Source organism: Myzus persicae, unplaced genomic scaffold, assembly GCF_001856785.1.
Source record: "Myzus persicae strain clone G006 unplaced genomic scaffold, MPER_G0061.0, whole genome shotgun sequence".
NCBI classification, from domain to species: Eukaryota; Metazoa; Arthropoda; class Insecta; order Hemiptera; family Aphididae; genus Myzus; species Myzus persicae.
Window position 1 is genome coordinate 141,077 of NW_019103929.1, and position 20,757 is coordinate 161,833.

At 30.6% G+C, this 20,757-nt stretch overlaps 1 protein-coding gene across 3 annotated transcripts in view; it reads left to right on the forward strand.

Annotated features, from left to right (window-relative positions):
- Positions 1–2,887: 2,887 nt before the first annotated feature.
- LOC111036469 (hemicentin-2) overlaps positions 2,888–20,757 on the forward strand; it is a 50,729-nt gene continuing 32,859 nt past the window's right edge. For all 3 annotated transcript variants that reach the window (XM_022318494.1, XM_022318495.1, XM_022318496.1), the window contains exon 1: positions 2,888–3,322. In XM_022318494.1, coding sequence (XP_022174186.1) covers positions 3,283–3,322 — 40 coding nt within the window. In that variant the 5' untranslated portion in view covers positions 2,888–3,282. The remainder of the gene's footprint in view (positions 3,323–20,757) is intronic.

Sequence of the window (20,757 nt, forward strand, 5' to 3'; positions counted from 1 at the left end):
TTCCGTTTTTTGTAATTTTGTATTAAACTAAAATTTACTGTAACATAATATTAATTACCTACTGATTGAAAAGGTACCTATGGGGTATATTAACTACCCAGCTGATTTCAAATTTTCGCGATTAGGACATTAGGTGGTTGTTAAAAGTAAATCCCTTAACATATGAATTAATAAGTAAAATTAAAAATAATTTTTATTATAACAATAATAAATAATAATACATTATTGCATCATGTGATTGTTAAAATTATTAACATTACTTTAATTTCTGAGAGCATAATAAATGAATGTAATATATATTAATATTATAGGAGTATAAAAAATTAAGAAGGAATAAAGGAGTATTCGTAGATATTTAGATTACTATAAATTATGATGAATGTCTTTTGTCGATTATAAAATTTTAGGCCTTAAATAAAATAATAAAATGTATTTCCTATTCAGATATTTATTTTAGATATTAAATCAGTCTTTACTTCGAACAGTAATGCTAAGCTATGGTCAGCTATAATTAATAGCCCGTTGTATTTTTTATCGATCATAAACATAAATATACCTGCATGTACACGATTTTAAAGAAATTAAAAATAAATATTTTTTTCAATAAACTGTAATAAAGTACCTAACTAGTAACTAAAAAACCAATTATATATGAATATAAAACGCCCATAGTGTAATTTGTATGTTTTTGCGTGTTTTGCCAGTGTGGTTTTAGAGACAGATTGTAGTATGATAACAATTTTCTGAAAGTTTCAATATCACGCATTTATAATATAATAGTAATAATAGTTCATGTTAATATACCAATGTACATATTTTCATTTGAAGAGTGGAAAAACACTGTGGATTAAGAACATTATCAGAATACTTTTTTTTCCTTTTTGATTTTAAAATACTTGTGTGTATTACTACAATGTTTCTTAGATTAAATCATTGCCTAGCGCCCTCCTAGCTGGATGTTTTTTTTATAAAATTGTATATTCTTATAAGTATAAAAATGTACATGATTCATAAATAAAAAATAATAACCATAATAATATAATTGCAATTTTCTCACTTACCTTGTACTTATACGAGTTTTGTTTTTGTTTCACATAAATGAATTTTAAAAAGTAAAAGGTTACAAATGTATGTAAAAATATTGTCCTTTTCGAAATCATTAATCATAAAATAATTTGAATAAGATGATTAGTTCAGTATGTTAGTCGTATAATACTCGTATGCAATTGGGTACTAATTATTAATCTATTATATTAGGCGGCTATGTAAGCGATTTATACATTGCACAATTGCATCGTTTTTGAACGCTTAGTTTATCTAACAATAGATTTATATGAAAATTGAATATAATATATTGAATTTTGTAAATATTGATTTGATTATTTATTTTTAGCATTTTAAACATATATATACAATTTTTGATCAAATACGCATATTATTAAAATGAGTAATAAGCTAAAAAATAATTATTAATAATAATACACTTCTATGGTAATAACTATAATTGCCAATGCTTAAGTTCAAAAAAAAATATTGCACTTTGATACATATTGGTATCTCTGAGCACCCCACTAAAATATTGTTATTTAACAAGTAATTCAGGGAAAACCGAAAAAGTATTATAATTTATAATGATACATAGGTACATAGAAAGTATTTAAAGTGTATACATTTTAAAATATTTTACTATGAAAAAATTAATTTTCGAACAGTTTTAAAACTATAGTATTTTCTTAGATAAAGCATAAGCTTATGCTATAACTTGATTAAAAAAGATAATATTATAAAATTATATGATTTAAATTAAACTTCATTTTTTTAATCTTTTGATAATAATATTATATTCATCAAATATGATACTTACATGCACATATGTAAATGCATTTAAATATATTATTATTTTTATACCTGTAACGGCTGAAACTGATTTACGATGATTAGAATTGAAAAAAAACAATAACGCCATGATACGATGGTCGTAATTGTTGATATTATATTATATTTCATTGGGTATTTATTTGAAATAAAATATAAATGTAAAACGCAGTTTTACATAATAGGTATTATCCGAAGCTAACCAATATTACCAATTCACGTTTTAAAATAGTATACATTTACTTAGTTACATCGATTTGTATTTTCCCACCTTTAATAATACAATCTACTCTTCACCATAGCCTATAATAAATACAGCTAACACAATATTCAGGCTTCAGCATCTAAGGTTTGATAACCATAAACCAACTGTAATTTCCTACGATCATTTGAATATCCCATCTTGCAGTATTTTGGTTTCAATTTGTTCAAGATCTCTGATACCTAGTTTATTAAATTATCATCACCAGCAATGTGGGTGTTACAAGCATCTACATTCTATATTATTTAGATGCCTACTCGTCGATTAATAATTCAACGGCCGGTGGTTTTAAACTCGAACGGTCTAAACTCAAATGTTTGGGGTTTATATTTTTTAAACGAAAACGATTTTCCCACTGAATACACTAATAATAATATAAATTATAATAACACATAAACGTATTTTATGGGTCCAAACAACGGTTAAAATAATAATGACGATGATAATGATAATAACAATAACACGCGGACGATAATTCCATCGATTGTGGGTTGGAAAAACACAAAGCAATAATATAGCAATGAGCCATTCTGCGCGGCCATTTAATATTATAAATAATAATAATAATATCGTGTAAAATAATAACAATAATATTATTATCGGGGAACGCGTAAATTGTTTTTCTTAAACGGTGTCGCGACCGGCCGGCAGAGGTCGACACTGTACGGTCGCGCGCGCCCAGGCGACGGCGGCAAACGATGGAAAAAACCGGCTCCGCCGGCGGCCCCACCACGTCCGCGTGTAGCGCGCGTCCGACGGCCCAGCATTCGGCCGGTGGCTTTCTGTGAGTGTCGTGTGTTCTTGTGTGTGCGCTCCGTATCAATTCGTCCGCGAGCATAATATTATATCACGATATTTTTACCATAACATAGGTACGATTATAAATTTATAACGAATCGGAAATTTCGGTTCCCTCGCAAAACGCTTTACGACGCGTCGCCGCCAACTAATATAATACGTTATTAGTTAAATATTAAACTCGAAATTGTATAAGTGGCGATTTTATTTTTAATTTTTGTAAAATTTCGCGCCGGATGTGTGCGACCGCTGACACGCGACAAATCGGTTTTTTCCAATCCTCCACGATGATGTGTTGGTGTTGATCTCGACTAGTCCGGACTACGAATAACTACAGCAGCAGAGCCATGAGGATTCTCCTGTGCGTTTTCGTCGTCTACTTATCAGGTTGGTGCTTTTAAAAATTCACTATTGTTATTAAAATATTAATCATTCGTCGTGCAGTCTTCCATCCGAAATAAATATAATGTAGTCCTCGAACGACCGACCCTGACTGCCCCGCGGGGTTGCAGCTCTCAAAATTTATCGCGATCGTCTTAAGCTCGGTAAATCCTATGTGTACATGTGTGTGTGCGGGTAGGTAAAAAATATATATTCGACCGACAACGATAAATTTCGTTTTATGTGGAAAAACCCCTCGTGGTACGTGTATGCGCCGTTCTTTTATTTGGGATCCACGTTTTTTTTTACCTGAATTAAATATTATACTATGGCACGAGGCAACAATCCGGACAACGCGACGGCGGAAAAAAAACGGATCGGACACCGCTGTGCCATTATAGATAGTTTTGTAGTATGGGACGTTCGAAAAACACTCGGCCGAAACTGATACATACAAATAATATTATTTTTCGACCTATTCCAACCGTTTTCTACCCGATTTCAAATATTTCAAATATATTATTACATTTTCCGTTCCGTTGATATATTTTTTTTATAGTTTCGAAAATTTTAGTGTATTATAAACTATATAATCATACATGATGTATACATGTATGATAATATTTTTTTTTTCTGATTCTAAGATATCGATAAACCCTAATACTGAAAAAAAGTTAAAACTGAGTAGATTTAATGCTTATTCAATAAGAACAATAAAAAATAATTATTACATTTTTTTTAATGCGTCTTTTGAGATGAGACTCGTTAAACAAAGACTTTATTTATCTGCACTTTGGCCAGGATAAACAAAAACAATGCTTCGCGAGTAACGTTTTTATAAACGTTATTTCTTTATTTTTCTTTATTATTTTTATACTTTAAACAGTATACCAGATACCTATAAAAATATTTTTTACGTTATTTTACAAACAAAAATAGTAGGTACTGCATTTAGCATTTACTTCATTCTACGTTCCTATATAGGTATATAGTAATAATATTGTAATTTATAGTCTTGTAGATATTGTATAGGCAAATATTTTCGTACTGTTATGATTTGAATTGTAGTTGCAGAAATTTGTGGTGTAATGTTGTTGAATTTTTAATGAGTTTGGAAACCGATTTTCCGCTTGTCATGGAAATACAACTGTTTCCTACCGATTGTGCACATTTTGCCCGTCCTTCGTATTTTTTCTTCTTAGGTACTTTATTTTCTTTCATTCAATACTCGTCGGACTATTATTACCTATTGGTATATTCATGCAACGTTCTGCGCGCCGTTAAAATCTCGGACGTCGAAATCGGCGGCGTTCGATCGAGATCTACAAAACTGATAGTCTAAAATAAATGTGCCTATTGTTGAGAACCACTGTAGGGAATAAGGGTTTCCAGTTTTCACAATGATGGGGATGTGAGCATTTGCTCAGGTAAAACGTGTGTAGTATTACTTTGGACGTGCAACATATTATTGACATGCCGGTGTAGTGTGTCCGTATGTTTATTGTGTCTGAACGACCGAAGGTCTTTTAGTGTAAAATAATATTTCGGTATTTTTTTTCACTTTCCTTTCTTTACGCATGATAATATTATTGGGTATTTTTGTGCGTGCATTCAGAGTGGCCCGGTTTCTATAGTGTGCTTGGACGGCCTATGTGCATATAAAATCCATAGGGGACGGATTTCAAATATAAAATTATATGTATAAATATAAAATAATTGGGTATATGCGTGTATCGTAATTTGTTCAATAGTAAATCGACAATGTTTGGACTTGACCCAAGACGTCAGCATGAATGTCTGAAGGATTTGATGTATTCATGCGTAAATGTCAGCTCGAATCGCAGTCATGTTCTGGTGGTTAAAAAACGTTTTATATTTTTTTCTTTAAAACGTCGCGCAGCCGACGAAATTAGCGAAAAATATATTATTTACCTCCGGGGTGGTCTGTTCCGTAACCCTAGACTCGTTTTTATATGGCAAAAATAATAAAAAAAATCATAATATTGTATAGTGTTTTACTGGGGTTTTACCCTTTATCCAGAATCCCTTCAAATAATTCAATTATTATTATATTTTCAATCTCTTATGATAGTTTTATAATTTTCTGCTCGTTATTTCTTGGTGTAAACCATGTGTGATAAAAATTAATTCGTTTTGCGTCGGTGAATATAATATATTATACACTATGTCGTAGTAGTGGATCTATACTACTCAGTCTACTCATAGTTCATACACATAACTGAATTCTGATATTCATAAGGAATATAATATTAATGGATTAATTTCGTAACATTTTGTTTATTATTAATATATTAACATTATTAATATTATTATATGAAACATAACCTAATAACATGTTTACTAAAAATACATTTTTAATTAATCATTATTAATAAATCCAAATGTTCTAGTATTTGGTTAGAAATTAAAATAAGTAAAATAACTGATATGACCTCGGATTCTACGTTTGCATTTGACAATGTGATCAACTAACAATTATTATAGGTACAATTGAACGCTTACCCTATGTCCGAGGTTTAAGGACTCACCGATTTAACCAATATAACCCATTCCAGAGGTATATTAGATAATACCTTTTAAATATGTTAATATGGTCATAATTTTTATATTTAGTTTTCTTGGAATTACTTAGGGTAATTTGAATGTATTAAAATGTACATAACCTACAGTTTTTTTGTAGTAACATGAGATTACTATAATTGCGCGGTGACACATAGGTTTTTATTTCTTCAGTGTGTTTTAGTCACCTTGTTTTTTTATTATATTAGGAAAAGCACTTAATCCGTGCCTAGTGGAGTCTGTACGACAGGGAATACTTTCTCTCTAGCTGGTATTTTTTATGAATCGCCGTCATGTTTCTTCGAAATATTAAACGAATTGATTACATATTATTCTGTTCGTACATAAAATTATTTATTTCGATTATTTAAAAAAACGGGAACACATGGCTCCCAAATTACAGTGCATCATTGGCTGTATCTCAACGGTTTTTTTTATTTTTCTATCCGATACTAACGGTGATACCGTCTTAATTATTTCGGTTTATTGCATAATAAACGATTCTTTTACACAGTTGTGCTGAAATCCCGACAGTGTTATGTGTTTTTCTCTCTCTATGATTCTGTTTTCAAACATCTTAATTATTGTCGCCACATGACGGCCTAACGACCGTTTATATATTTTCGCTGGTTGCACAACGTTCAGCATTGTTCTTGGGCCCCCATGGTGGCGGCGCTCTAATTCTTTCACCTAGGGTACAGAAAATGGATCGTTTACTACCCGCAACGAAATATTCCGATACGGTGATCTATTATCCTATTTAATCTAAAATGCCCCACTAATATTTTATGTGACCCAATATTAATAAACTAATACATTTCCTAGCCTACTTTTCTGTATTTATAATGTTGAAATTGACAAAATTAATAATATAGTGGTAGCAGAATGCGCAGAACAAATAATAGTGTCTCATTTAATAATAATTTATTAAACAATATTTGTTGGCACTGGAATCTTTTTCTTAACTCTGTAATTGGTATTTTTTGTTTTCTTACCTAAACTTCTATGATTCGTGTTAATTTTATTTTTATGGTCTATTACATCTAATTGTCTATTGTTTATTGTCAATCATTGTCACCGTCGGATAAGATCGGTCTGATAGTTATAATATATTATGACTTTTTGTAAAAGTATTACGATTTTCGCAAGATTTAGGAGTCTTGAAATCTACAAGTCTTAGAGTCTAAAATCTGCAATAAGAAAAACGTCACGTTGTATATTTTACGACAATTTTGGCGTATTAAACATAACATTTTTTGTGATGTATTCTATAATCTCTAAATAGCAATTGGCCTAAATCGTTTTCACACATGTTTTGAAGACATTATACTGGTATAAGGTATTAGATTATTCGACAATAGTAATGCTATATAAACTCCGTTATTTGTGATGTTATTTACATACTATATTATATTATGTTTTCATATTTCTCAATCGTTTAGGGACAATGTATTTATGAATACCTATTTGGAATTCTATGAACGTGCAGTACTTACATAACGGCCCTGGTAATAACCAAATCTCTATAAACATAATATTTTTCTTCGAATTGTGCATTTGATATTTTAAAGTAATGATAACTACCAATGAAATAAATTAATTTCGAGGCTATTATGTACAATTATGATGAGAAAAAACCGGTTGCATGTTACATTTAAATGTTATCTTCCCCAGCTACTGTTTGAGGTCGATGGGGTTGAAATGCATGTAAATATTCAATTTCCCTGGCGATAAATCTCACAGACATGTTCTACGGAGCTCTCTTGCTGTGTACAAGACAAAGAGGGCCCCATCGTAATATACTGTCGGCACTAATGTCGAATCTCATTACCGTCGAATAAATTTTCGGACCATAACACTAAACTACGCAACGTTATTGCTATGATATTTTATCCCGACACAGGTCTGTAAATGTGTGTAAGCCGTGGGCGTAGTGTAGTGTAGGTATAATATTTTTAGTTTTTTGTCGTGTTTTTATTATTTTTTTTATTTATATATTGTAATAAATGTTGCTGAGAAACTGGTTTTACACGATATTGGAACCAGTTTTAATATAGCGGACACTACACGCATATTATACGTGGGCCGTTGCAGCAGCAGCAGCAGCACAGTATGTATGATCGATAGGGCGCCGGTCGCAAGACAATTTTTATAACTCAGCTCTCCTTCCTCTCTCTTAATACGTTTTCTATGCTAATGACATTAATTTGCGTCTGGCTGTTTCCTTTATTCTAATCGAAGATGAGCAAACTTTATGGTATGTTAAACGTGACTGTTGTTTTTTTTTATGCAATGAATGTTGACGTATATATAATATAATATAAGTATTATAATATTATTGTTGCTATATTGGTACTTTGCACGAAAAATATAGATGTATATTATGTTATTATTTAGATCATGAACTAATAATCAATTGAAGTACCTACCTAGATATTATAATATTATAACTTTTAAATAAATCATAATATTAACCATAAATGCCTCACACAATTAAGGAAACTCGATACTTTTCTTGAGTTATTATTGTGTGTTTTTACTTTTTATTACTGCTATGCATACATACCGTTTTTCTGAGATTTTTTCATTATTTTGACTATCATAATATTCTTATTAGTTGACCAGAATGATATAAGCGGGTGCGCACGATTTTTTTAAATGTCAAAGTTGTGCAATCGCAGCAACAGCTACAACAAACTACTGCTGTGGTCGTCTGCGGTGTGTTTGTATTTTGAAAGCGGTGGTCGGTCGAACGCGAGCCAGCGCGCGCGTGTATGCTCTACGACAGCCGCGGCGGTGAAGGCACACGACTTGTCGTGACTAGGAAACAATGGACGGTGGCAGTACGTCTGCGGTCCACCCAGTCGACGGCGGCGGACGACCAGTTCGCGTCCATTAACCGTCGTCGTAGTCGGTTAGACTCATAAGAGTGTATACACGACGATTAAAGACACAGTGGCAAAGAGAGGAAAGGATATAATAATAATAATAATAATAGGACTACGAAGAATAGAAAGAAAAAAATCGAAATAATAATGGTTTTGTCCGTGCCACGAGCCGACCTAGTGCGTGACTGGCGACAATACCGACGTGCAGACCAGAGTAATAAAATATTCTGAAAAAAGGTGCTAATTGAGATTTGCACGTTATGTAAGGGGGCCTCGTTGACGAAATTTTTTTTGTCCAATAAGAAGTTACCAAAAAAAAAAAAATCGCTTGTGGATAACACACGAATGCCATGTAAATTATAAAATACTCTGTCGGCAGTGCGTAGGACGTAGGTATAGATAAGATTGTGCATTTTTGGTATAATCCTATAAATGCCTCTCTAAGAACCTGGCAAGTTGTCAAAAAATATAATTATATTAATATTACATTATACTATTATAGTACTTGTATACAGTTTGACCGAAAACTCGTTTTCCTCCTCCCATCAGCCCGAGCGTTACATTATCATCTTAAATTATTACGATTGACCGAAGCGAGTGTCAAGTTCTGCTATGACTATAGAACATTTATCGTCCATGAATAATTCCAAATATTTTCTCTTTTTTTTTAAATCGATATAGATATGTTTATGTAAATTATGTTGACAAAATAAACAGTTCGGCTTCAATATGCAGCTATATTATACTTCTAGTATGGACTATAATGTAATAACTTAAATGTACATTTTACATAATATTATCATCTGATACGTCATAATGTAATTAAAAACTACGAAAACTGGACAAAAAGTGTGTTGACATGTTTATCCGTCTCGGGATTTTCGGATTTTTTAAAAATTATTTCCCCCTTAGTGTCACTAAAACACCGCCACCACTCTCCTTCTCGTTTACCATGCCCTCTCAGAATATTCAATTTCAACTGTTTTGGCACTCGGGGTCGGTTCTGCAAATCCTGCGGGGCCGTAATAATACGTATGTGACACATATACACACAACGCGTGTACAAAAACGGCGGCCATCTGCCAGATTGCTTTTTAATGTCGGCCCTGCAGCGATTCTCCGGGATATTTTCTACGACCACCCTTGTTTGATACCCGCGTGTAAGCGAAAAAGACCGTTTTTATCGGACATTTTCCTGTAAAATTAAATATTATTAGTCTACGAAAATGTATTACCTTGTGTATTACTTTTTGACGCTGTATTCAGCTGTCATTGGACTAATGTAATTGTGAACTCATGCAAACGACTTTCGTTGTTTTATATACGTGATGACAATATTCAAAGTTATTTATTCTTGAAAACCTACTGAATACGCATTTACTTTACTATAGATGTCTTAGGTTATTTATAGAACCATAAACTTAGACGTCTTACAATAAATTAATCGTGATGTACAGATATTAAGCAATAGATAATTAATTAAGCTATTAAAAATGTTTATTATAACTGTTAAGTGTTTATATTATATACTTCAATTCTTTGCAGGAATTTTCAATTTAATTTAGATTTTGTTTAATACAAGTAAAATTAAAAATTCCTTAAAAAATGATTTTAGTACTCATCGTCAATTTATGGTTATTATATTACTTGTGTTCTTACACAATTTATAAATGTTATTAAAATTATTATTTACTACTATAAATCTTTTAAACTTATTTCAAAAATCAAATTTTGGAGAAAATTGTTCTCAATATTTGTTTTGATCAATCATTTTTGTTTATACCTATTAAGTATTTTTAAAAACAGGAATTGATTTGAACTTACATCATATATTATACATAAAATGCGTATGAGTCATTACTTATAGTAATTAGTTATTAACAAAATATACCTATATGTACATTATGAATAATCTATTCTTTTCACGTGTACGTTGATTTTGTCTTTTTTACATATGTTTCAGTGTTTTTGAGACAATCGTTTTTTATTAAAAAATTGCATTTTATGTACTTAAGACTGAAGTATAGGTATTATATAAAACCGGTTCTGACTAGATGCGTTCTTTGTACAGCCCACGCTATTGTTTAAGTGTAACACCACTGTAAGTCTGATTAAAATTTTTTACCCCAGACTCCAATAGGCGTTTAGCGATCCAGTCGAATCTCTCGATATCAATCCGAGGGCGAGCTAAACTAATGCTCTTTACTTGTACCTTTATTAATTATTATATACATTTAGTCAATTACATGTGTATAATATTAGAAAAGTTAAAAATATATTATGTAATTATTATACCGATCCACAAATCAGAATGAAAATTGCATCATATTTTAAATAAAATAGTTGCTAACATATAGATATTATACATCTATAACGGGTCTACATATTACTTTTTTATGGATATGTATTCTTCTTTGCGAATGAATGTAGTTGACCACTTGAATATTAGCATTATATATAAATGAGATTATTCTGTAGTATCCGTACAAATGCAGTAATACCAATCTAGACCACGATATTTTAGCAATTAAATAGGCATGTTAATCTGACTGTTGTAAATATATTTTTTTAATTCAAAAATGGTTGGATATAGGATATAATATATAATATAGACTGTAGATATATTAAGCATATTACACCCAAATGTTTTGTATTTAACCATCCAAAAACACACAAATAAAAAAAATATGAATTGTTTTCAGAATTTTTCTCTTTTTGACCTAGTTGTATTTTTACCTGGTTCATTAATAAACATTCAACTCAGGGATTTGGGAACGTAACGGATTAATTTATATAAAAAAAAACTAACAAGAGTGTAAAAAAATAGCAATAACTTAGTCCCTTAGTAATTTATTAGTTTGAATCTTTCGGTCGTTAGCAGCGCTTTGTCAAAAAACTAGGATCTACCCCCTGAGAAATGAGTTCAAGAGAGTTGTTTCGTGGAAAATAGGTAAAAACGAAGTAAACAAGTGCATTAAAAAGGTCGTTATCAACTCTAATTAATAGTGATATTTCATGAATTTTAAGTGGTATCACAATATTCATGGAGTATAATTTAAGAATTATAAATAATCATGCAAAGTTCATTGCATTTATACAATTGTTATGACTTGTGATTTTATGATGTATATTAATCCTTCAATAATTCAATATTTTATTGTTTACTTGCTATAAGTAATCATTGTAATATTATAGCTCTATAATACACGTAGGTACATTAAATTTTCGAGATTGCCATTATAATTATAATATTCTGTGGACAACCCAGGACGTTGACCCAACTTCAACAGCAACCAAGTTTACGGCCACTGTTAATCTCTCTTCATATATATAGGTATATTATTATAAATGTGTGTATGGCGTGCGCTTGATGCAACAGAAGTAGTTGATAGAAAGAGAGGTAAATTTGATACCCGGTTTTGAGGTTATAAAACAGAAGTGGTTGCTGCCGTACCAGACAGACGAGAGTGAGTAAGAGACGCGGTGAAAGAGTGCAAGAAAGAAAAAAAGAAACCAGTGGAACGAGTTAGCGCTGGAGCAGGCTCGCGTCGTCCACATATAATATCATGTCTTGAGGCTACCCAAACCGCTACACCGAGACCTATCTATTGACTTTGACCCGCGGTCATGTGTTACTTTTAAAACATACGTAGATCCGGCTACACACACATATATATATGCATTTATTGAGCCTACAAACCCAATATTTTAGTGGTCAACTGCTGCAATTTCGTCTAAAAAAAAAATTGTTTTCATAGATCGTGTGATACTAAATATATGTCATGAAAACTATCGAGCCTTTAAAAAAATAAACTAAAATTCTTAATATAACCTTATTCAATATCAAAAGTCATGTTTCGGGTGTGTATTTGTGTTCAACGTATCAGGAAATTAGGCTATTTTAAATATTTCCGAACTTTCACTGTAGAATATTTTTTACTACATTATTTTGTAGTAAGATGTTTAACAAGGAAGTTCTAAGTAACTTTCGAAATTTTAGACGGATGAGATAACTCAACTTTTGGTGTTAATTAGCGAAGGAAGATATTTTGTCTTGGTTAGTGTATACATAATATCATATTTATTCATTCTAAGTTTTAACCACAACTTAATCATTATAGACAGCTTACTTGTCTATTAATATTCTGAAAAATTTCGGCGGTACAACTATTATTATCATTATTAAAAAAGTGTATGTATAGTAAAATAATTAAAACTTTTGCTTACATGTACATATATTATGTATTCATTTGTATATTATAGAGCTTATTACGGCTTTCAACTTTACTAGAACAACCATCCATAATGTAGGTAACCAGGGACAGTCGCACGAATCGAGACCAACCGTGCATATTTTGGGCTATCCAGCTTTGGTATTAATAATTAAATTAGATACTAGGGCTTGTGAAAGAAAATATACTCCATACTAGGTACTAATAATAATCCTAAATGGAGATTCGTACACGCGAAAAAATGATTTCCTACAAAATTATATGTTAAAAGAGTCACGTTCGCATATATAATTATTTGTGCTCCCCGGAATACCGTTATAAATGGTTGTAATATGTGGCGAGCAGCCTCCGATGCCGATAAATCTAAACACGCGTCATTTTTACATGTTTATAAACAAATTGCCATTGTTAAGCGCTTATACTTTCTATTCTTAACTTGTCTATGCGTTATCAATTGGAAAGTTTTTGAGTTTTAAAAATGCAGTTCGAGAAAGTAAGTGGTTTGAAAATTAAGATTGATGTACACCCTATAACTTACAAGTTGTTTCTTAATTATTAATACTTAAAATGTTACACTTAGTAGGTATCTTAGAGTGCCAGTTGATTATAAGTATAATGATCTCACATTGATACTGATACATATTCTCCAGAATGTAGACTTGACGAAATGTACGTTAATCGCACACTAAATATACTATCTAATTGTCTATTGTTTGTTTTGTTGCAGGTATGTTTTGTTATCACGTATAAATATGGTTTTTTGGTTACCCACTAAAATTGTAATGGCAAAAAAAAAGTGAGTACCAAATAAATTACTAGGTTTCCCTATAGTCGGGTTTTGTGGTCATGTAGGAGAGAGTTTCTATTGCCGTTTTCTACAAAACGCTGACAATATGTTTATTTTTTATTAAACTTGATTTTTCTCATTGAGTTCTAGATTGTCAAAATTTAACAACTTTGTACACTGTATAAGTATTATATACACACACGTACTTTATTTCTACAATTTTTTAAAACTTATATTTCGAGTAAAAAATATATATATTTAACTTTTTGGGAAAAAATAAATACATGCATTTTAAACCAGCGACCCGGTCACATATTTAACAATGAGTGAAAAAATTATTGTTAGAAATCTCGTTTAATACAATATAACATTTATACATTTTACAAAATACGTATAGGTATGTTTATTGACTATTATTATGGGTTGTATTATATTGATTAAGTAATTTATTTTATAGAATTATATTATTTATAATTGTTATTTTATCCTATTATTTTATAATGTCTACGAGTTTCGTGATTTTTTCCAGGTAATAGACGTATATTTCTTTTGTATTAACATACATAAAATGCATAAATATTAAATTGTATTTTATTTATAGTAAATAATTTATATTTTATTTATTATTATTTGTATCATGCAAAAATTTAATTATGACGATACAAGAGAAAATGGAAATATTTATGATTCTTTTCCCATGTAGAACAATAGACCACCCCCTGGCGTGTAAAAAAAAAGGAGTATAATATCGATGGACGTTGTTATTTACGAGGGTACGATATTAAAGGGATAAACCGTGCCTTTTGCGATGGGCTGTGATAATGCCGTCAACAATTATGTTTTCCCACTTGATAAATAGCACTATTCATCTCTTAGTCCCTTATGGGAGGGAAATAACACGGGAATATATTATTATTTTCAACTAAAATATAATTTCGATAGCCCCAAGGTGTTATAGGTTGACTAAACGTAACATGTATACATATACATTATACATATATACGTATAAATTGTTAAATATTATCAAATTGATTTAAATTACCTAATTGGCATGTACCATTTATAACGTTCATTTTAATTAATTGTAAAGGCACTTTCTCACGATCTCAAAATGTTTTACTCTCTCAATCACTAATATAATTCAATTTAATCAATGAAAATTAATATACTTTTCTGTTTATAAGTTTTAATGTTTTTTAAACAAATTTACGATTTATAAATATTTAATTTCATAGCGTACATGCTTGTTTATTGAAATTGAATAGGTATGTGAAGACTTTATCGTAATCTAATTAATATAGATCTGATATTGTTGCTACCTATTATGTGCAAAAATGTCTTGCAATATTTGGTTGCCACTTTTCAAAATTGTTCGCACTAGGTTGTATCCTAGATAGACTTACAGTGGCAATACCATCCTGATGGTGTCAACGTTTTAAATTTTTTGAAATTACTAACAACGGAACTTAATGTTTAGCGGTATCAGGTCGTTTCCAATTGTTATAAAACCATTTGATTAAGTTAGAATTAAAAATATTTACCTACTTACGATATTTAATTAGACGATTGGTTTGAAGTCTATTGTAAGTATCTAACATAACAAACTGAATGAAAAAAAAACTTTTTAATGAAAACAAACATATCAGTAAAAGCACTGTTTATTGGGTTGGTTTGTATGGAGCAAAATAAGTTTGAAGTACATAATTCAACTAATTGAAGAACAGTCGAAACTTCTTTCTTACCATTAACTACTTTAACAATCCAAATAAATTATATACGTACTCGTACTGTGGTTTTTATTCCAATCGTTTGTTGTATAGAAAACCTTTGTGTTATTAATGGTTTATATATCACTCTATAAACTATTAAATTGTCTTCTTTAAAGATTCGTCTTGATTCGGTTGATTCAAAATCGTTTCCTGTTTAACGATAAAATATATTGATTACCCAAATATATCTGGTTTATCTTTTTGCAAACATACATTTGAACACTCAAGGTAAATTTGTATCCACCTAAGATACATTAACTTATCATTCTATTAAAATACAATTGTTTTTGAGCATAGTTTCTCTCTAACTACCTAATAATATACTATTGACAATCAGTATTTTATTTTTTATAATATTTTAATGATTTGGTATCCAAACATTAATGTAGGAAAACTATTGTGACCTGTGCCGTTATATTTTTAATTGCACACTCTATATAAGTATAAACATATAATATATAAAAACTATAACAAATGTTTTACTGTTAAGATTAATGTATATGATTCGCAGCAGTCAGTTGTAATTTTCTCATCGCAATTGTTTTCTATACCACCAAACGGTTGTTAAATGTAAGTAATGATTTTGCTGTTTAAATAAAATTTAAAAAAATACCTGTTCCAATTTTTTATCCTGTCGGTCAGTAGGTAAGATAAAAAAAAATATTGGTCAGTGTAGCAACAAGCAGTGATATAAAATGACAATAGTCACTTGGTGCTCTCAAGCCGAGTAATGTTCCGGTTGCAATTTCATGGTACCTATTTAATATTATTGACGGTAAACGTTGTGCGGGAAAATAATGATACAAATAAAATATTTACACCTATAGCAAACATAACTATAGACAATATCATAGTGGGGAGAGATATCATATAAGGTTTTGTTTATTTTAAAGTTTTATTGTATTATACTACTAAGTTTAATGAAACTATGTACCTATGTACTATATAATAATAATAATAATATAAAGTAAATGTATCACTGAAGTTTAGCTGATAAAATTATTATGTATCACGTACTTACCGGAATTGTTTGACTCTTGGATTCTTCATTTTTGAAAATGCCTAAAGGTTATACTGAAAGGGAGTTTTTGGTCTAAATTGGTAGAAAATCTTATTACGCGAGTTCATCTGTTGTAAACCGTAGCATTAGTTGAGAGTACGTGTGACCCATTGGCATGTTGCAAATTACAACGATATTGTGCTAGCTAGTCCTTTTTCTGAACAACCACGTAGTTTTAAAGATGTATAAAATATTTTTTCACGTTCTTAGACTCTACTATATAACTTAACGTGTATTGCTATGCATTGATAATAACTCTAAAATCAAACATATTTCATAGGTATACAATATATAAGCTACGAGTATTTAACTTAAATGTACCTACAAGTAATGAAATAATAATGTAAATAATTATTTACTTGCATAATTATTTTCAAATATTAGGTAGATTGGTTTTAAGCTAGATCACGTCATATAAATAAAAGGTATCAACGTTTAAGACTTAAACAAAATAACTGAACCATTATAATTATATTTATTAGACAATATTTAACAAATTTACATCCCAATATCTTTATTTTCGCCATAGGTACCACACTTTTGTTTTATTATTATTTTGGTGCTCTGCGATTTGTATATTATAGGGAATGTGAAATTTTTTTAGCAATTCCAAAATGCCTATTTAAAAAAAACCTAGGTAGGTACACTTTCGAATATTTTGAATCAATTTGATGCACTGTTTATAAACCCTTCAAATACTCACAAACATAGCTCATTGTTAAGTTAATGTATTTTTACCTTCTCGTATAAAAGTAGTTAATAGACGAAAATTAATTTACCTACACATACAATAATTCAGTTTAACATATAGGTACGTGCCTGTTGATACAGTGGGTACTACATTTATGTTTATTATGGATCTATACATATACTCGTTACTAGTATATTAATAACATTGGTGGCTGTTTCTCAGTATAACATTTCTCTGGCATTTCTAGCTCGAGGCGTTTTATTTATTTTTTTAACCCGTCCATGATACGCCCGATTCTAAATTGCATTTAAATGTATTAAAAACGAGAAACAGTGAGAGAGGGAAAAGAAACAGATATATTATGATGGTTGTGTGCTATAGAGGAGGGGTGGGGAGGATACTAATGGGCCAGCAAGACTTTAGATTACCATCGTCCGTTAATAATAATAATATGTAACATCGAGATGGAAAAGAAATAAACCGAGACAACAACACGATAAAGAGAAGGGGAAGTAAAAAAAAGTTTTAAAAAAACAGGTGCACATGTTACGTAGAAAAACTGGTTACCACCGTCGTTATACCTAGAAGCCACGAGTGCGTATATAATATTAACTACACGGGCATATCAATACGAGCGAGCGGTCATCCACTCCGTCCTCATGGCCTCCAGAAGCGTTTTAATTGTGCTATGGCGGCGACTCGTTCGTTGTGTTTATATATTGTACAGACGTAGACGGTGCATCCCCCCTCACCCGGCGTATGGCTCCCGGGTAATTTTACGAGAGGGAAAAAATAGTAAAATAATAATAATAATTATTATAACGACTCTGGTGTTTGTATGTGATTTTGCTTGGCTATCTGATTATGATGGAAAAGAAAAAAATAATTATGGTCCGTCATTGTGCCCGGCTGCAGTGGTTGGTGCAGGCTGCCGTCTATATAGGTAGATACTGTGTGTAGGTATAATAACAGTAACAAAACGTCTCCGGGCTGCTGGGTAGAATACGGCAGATATGCATAGGAATTTAATTAATTATTCACGTGGCCTTAGATTGGCTCGCAGGCTATGGTGGAGGATTTGCATATAATATCTACTGAACTGGTAGCAGTATTAAATTGCTCTTGATTTCAGGATATTTTAAACTATTTATAAAAGTTTAGTATTTAAAAATTGGATGAACTACCTGCTTGCTTAATGGCTGTAATTTATGAAGAATATATACTCAAACCTTAAAAATACTCATATACCTACGCTTTTCAATGTTAATAAATAATCATTTTTTTTAGTAACTCGACATTATGCAATTTTAAATTTAAAAAAAACGTAAATAAAACTACAACATTTTAATATTTTTTTTGTATTGGTCTATTTTTTATGCATAGAGTTCAAAAAGATTCATCACTATAGTATTGTTATATTCTCTGCAAAATATTTAATGCATATCGTTGTATAATACGTCTTATAGTATATAGTGGTCATCTGATTGCTGTCTTCGGGAAACTATCCCGCTGACAGTCTGCTGTCATAACTATAATATAGTACTATGACACATGTCGTTTCCTTTCCGGTATTTTTCATAGCATAATCATATTGTTATTATTATAGTTATACCTACCTACTTATATTAACATAGTGCACGAAAAATATGTACCTATCATAGAAATTCTGACGTGGTGGCGTGAGGGCACTTGGTTGTGTTGTAAATGGTAATACAATAATAAATGTCTGTCGGTCATCTGATTCTTTTTGCGTGTAAATGATATCATGAGTAGAAAGCCTCGGAAAATATACACACAACAGTGGCCACTATTATATGTACATAATACATATATTATACATTATTGCATTTTTCTCTTGCAGAAGGAGCGGCTCTATGTTGGTAAAAAACCACAATTTGTGGTCGTGTATCTATGTATAGGTAGCAGTTTCTAACGTTATTCAAATACAAACCGCGTTGGAAGGTATAACGTATTAACGTGCAGTATATAGTACATACATATATTATTATATATACTCATACTATGTATGTTGTATTGTATCTTATATTATAATGCGTGTTAGAATAGATTGATAGAAAAATAAGACAGAGGTATATTTACGTTAGCAAGTTTATATATATATATAAATAATTAGTATACTAATCCACTGGGAAATAAAATCGTTGGACAAATTATTTATATAATATTTATTTATTTTATTGCGCCTGTTTAAAGTTAAAGAAATAGAACTTTGATGGACAAGATTATTGAGGTCATGAAAAGGTACATCTGATGCTTGAAAATCCTTCCAAATGATATATTTGCGCAAAAAGTTATATTTATTTCGTTTTACCAATTTTATTGCAACTTAAAATTCAACGCTGTTATTATTATTATGATCCTTCTAGTAACATTAATTTAACGAACTTTACTAATATAGTAATAGAAGATATATAAATTGTTCACAATATTTTTCAAATACAATTTTTAACTCTTATGTAAAATCTTCTGTACACGAACACACCCGTAAAAATTCTGACTAATATTATAGATTAATAAAATATTTCTTTAATTTAATCAGAACATGTAAATTGTTTATTTTTTTTTGGTAGTGTTCGTGAATATTCTATAATTTTTAAAGCGTAGCTGTGTGAATTTTGTTAATATTTTATAGACCTGTAATTGTATTTTTTTATCAGTCAAGTTGCTTTGTCACAAGTATATTACTTTTTATATTTTCATACATGATCGTGATTATGGTAGTGGACAATACTGTGAAATTTGAGATAATATATTATAACTTCCACAACTATGAGAGGAAAATCGTTTTGGTTTTTCCTTGGAAGCTACTTTCAATTAGCTCATGTTCGTTTCAGGAATCAATGGCCTGAAATGGCGATTAATTTTCCCGGGGGAACGTGAAAATATCTAACCTAGTAGAGTAAAAAAAATGAGAAGAATAAAATAACACTGCTTCACACGAGAGTGTATGAAGCTTATAAAAATGTAGATCGACTAAGAGTTAAACATAGTAAAATAGTGAGAGAGATGGAGAGAACAAACACGCGGGCACGTTATAACCGAAACGAATTGTATTTGCTCACGGACTTGCTTGTTCAATTGGATTTTGTTTATGTTTATACACTATTTTTTTTTTATTCATTATTATTCTAAAGCGTTCATTTTTTTATACCACATCAACAATAGATTCATCTCTTTTTTCAAACACTGTACGCGTTATTATCGCGTTAAAAAGATCGAAGCCAATTTATAAAACAAATTGTTCTGACGGCCATCGTCCATTATTTATATGTAATGTACTCGCACAGATCATTTGAAATATTCAATTATCCGAAATATAGTGTGTTCACGACATGTTATTTTTATTCTTTAAAACTGCACAAATTGAATTATTTTCCGCGTGCCACAAGATTTTGGCTCATGCAAATTCAATT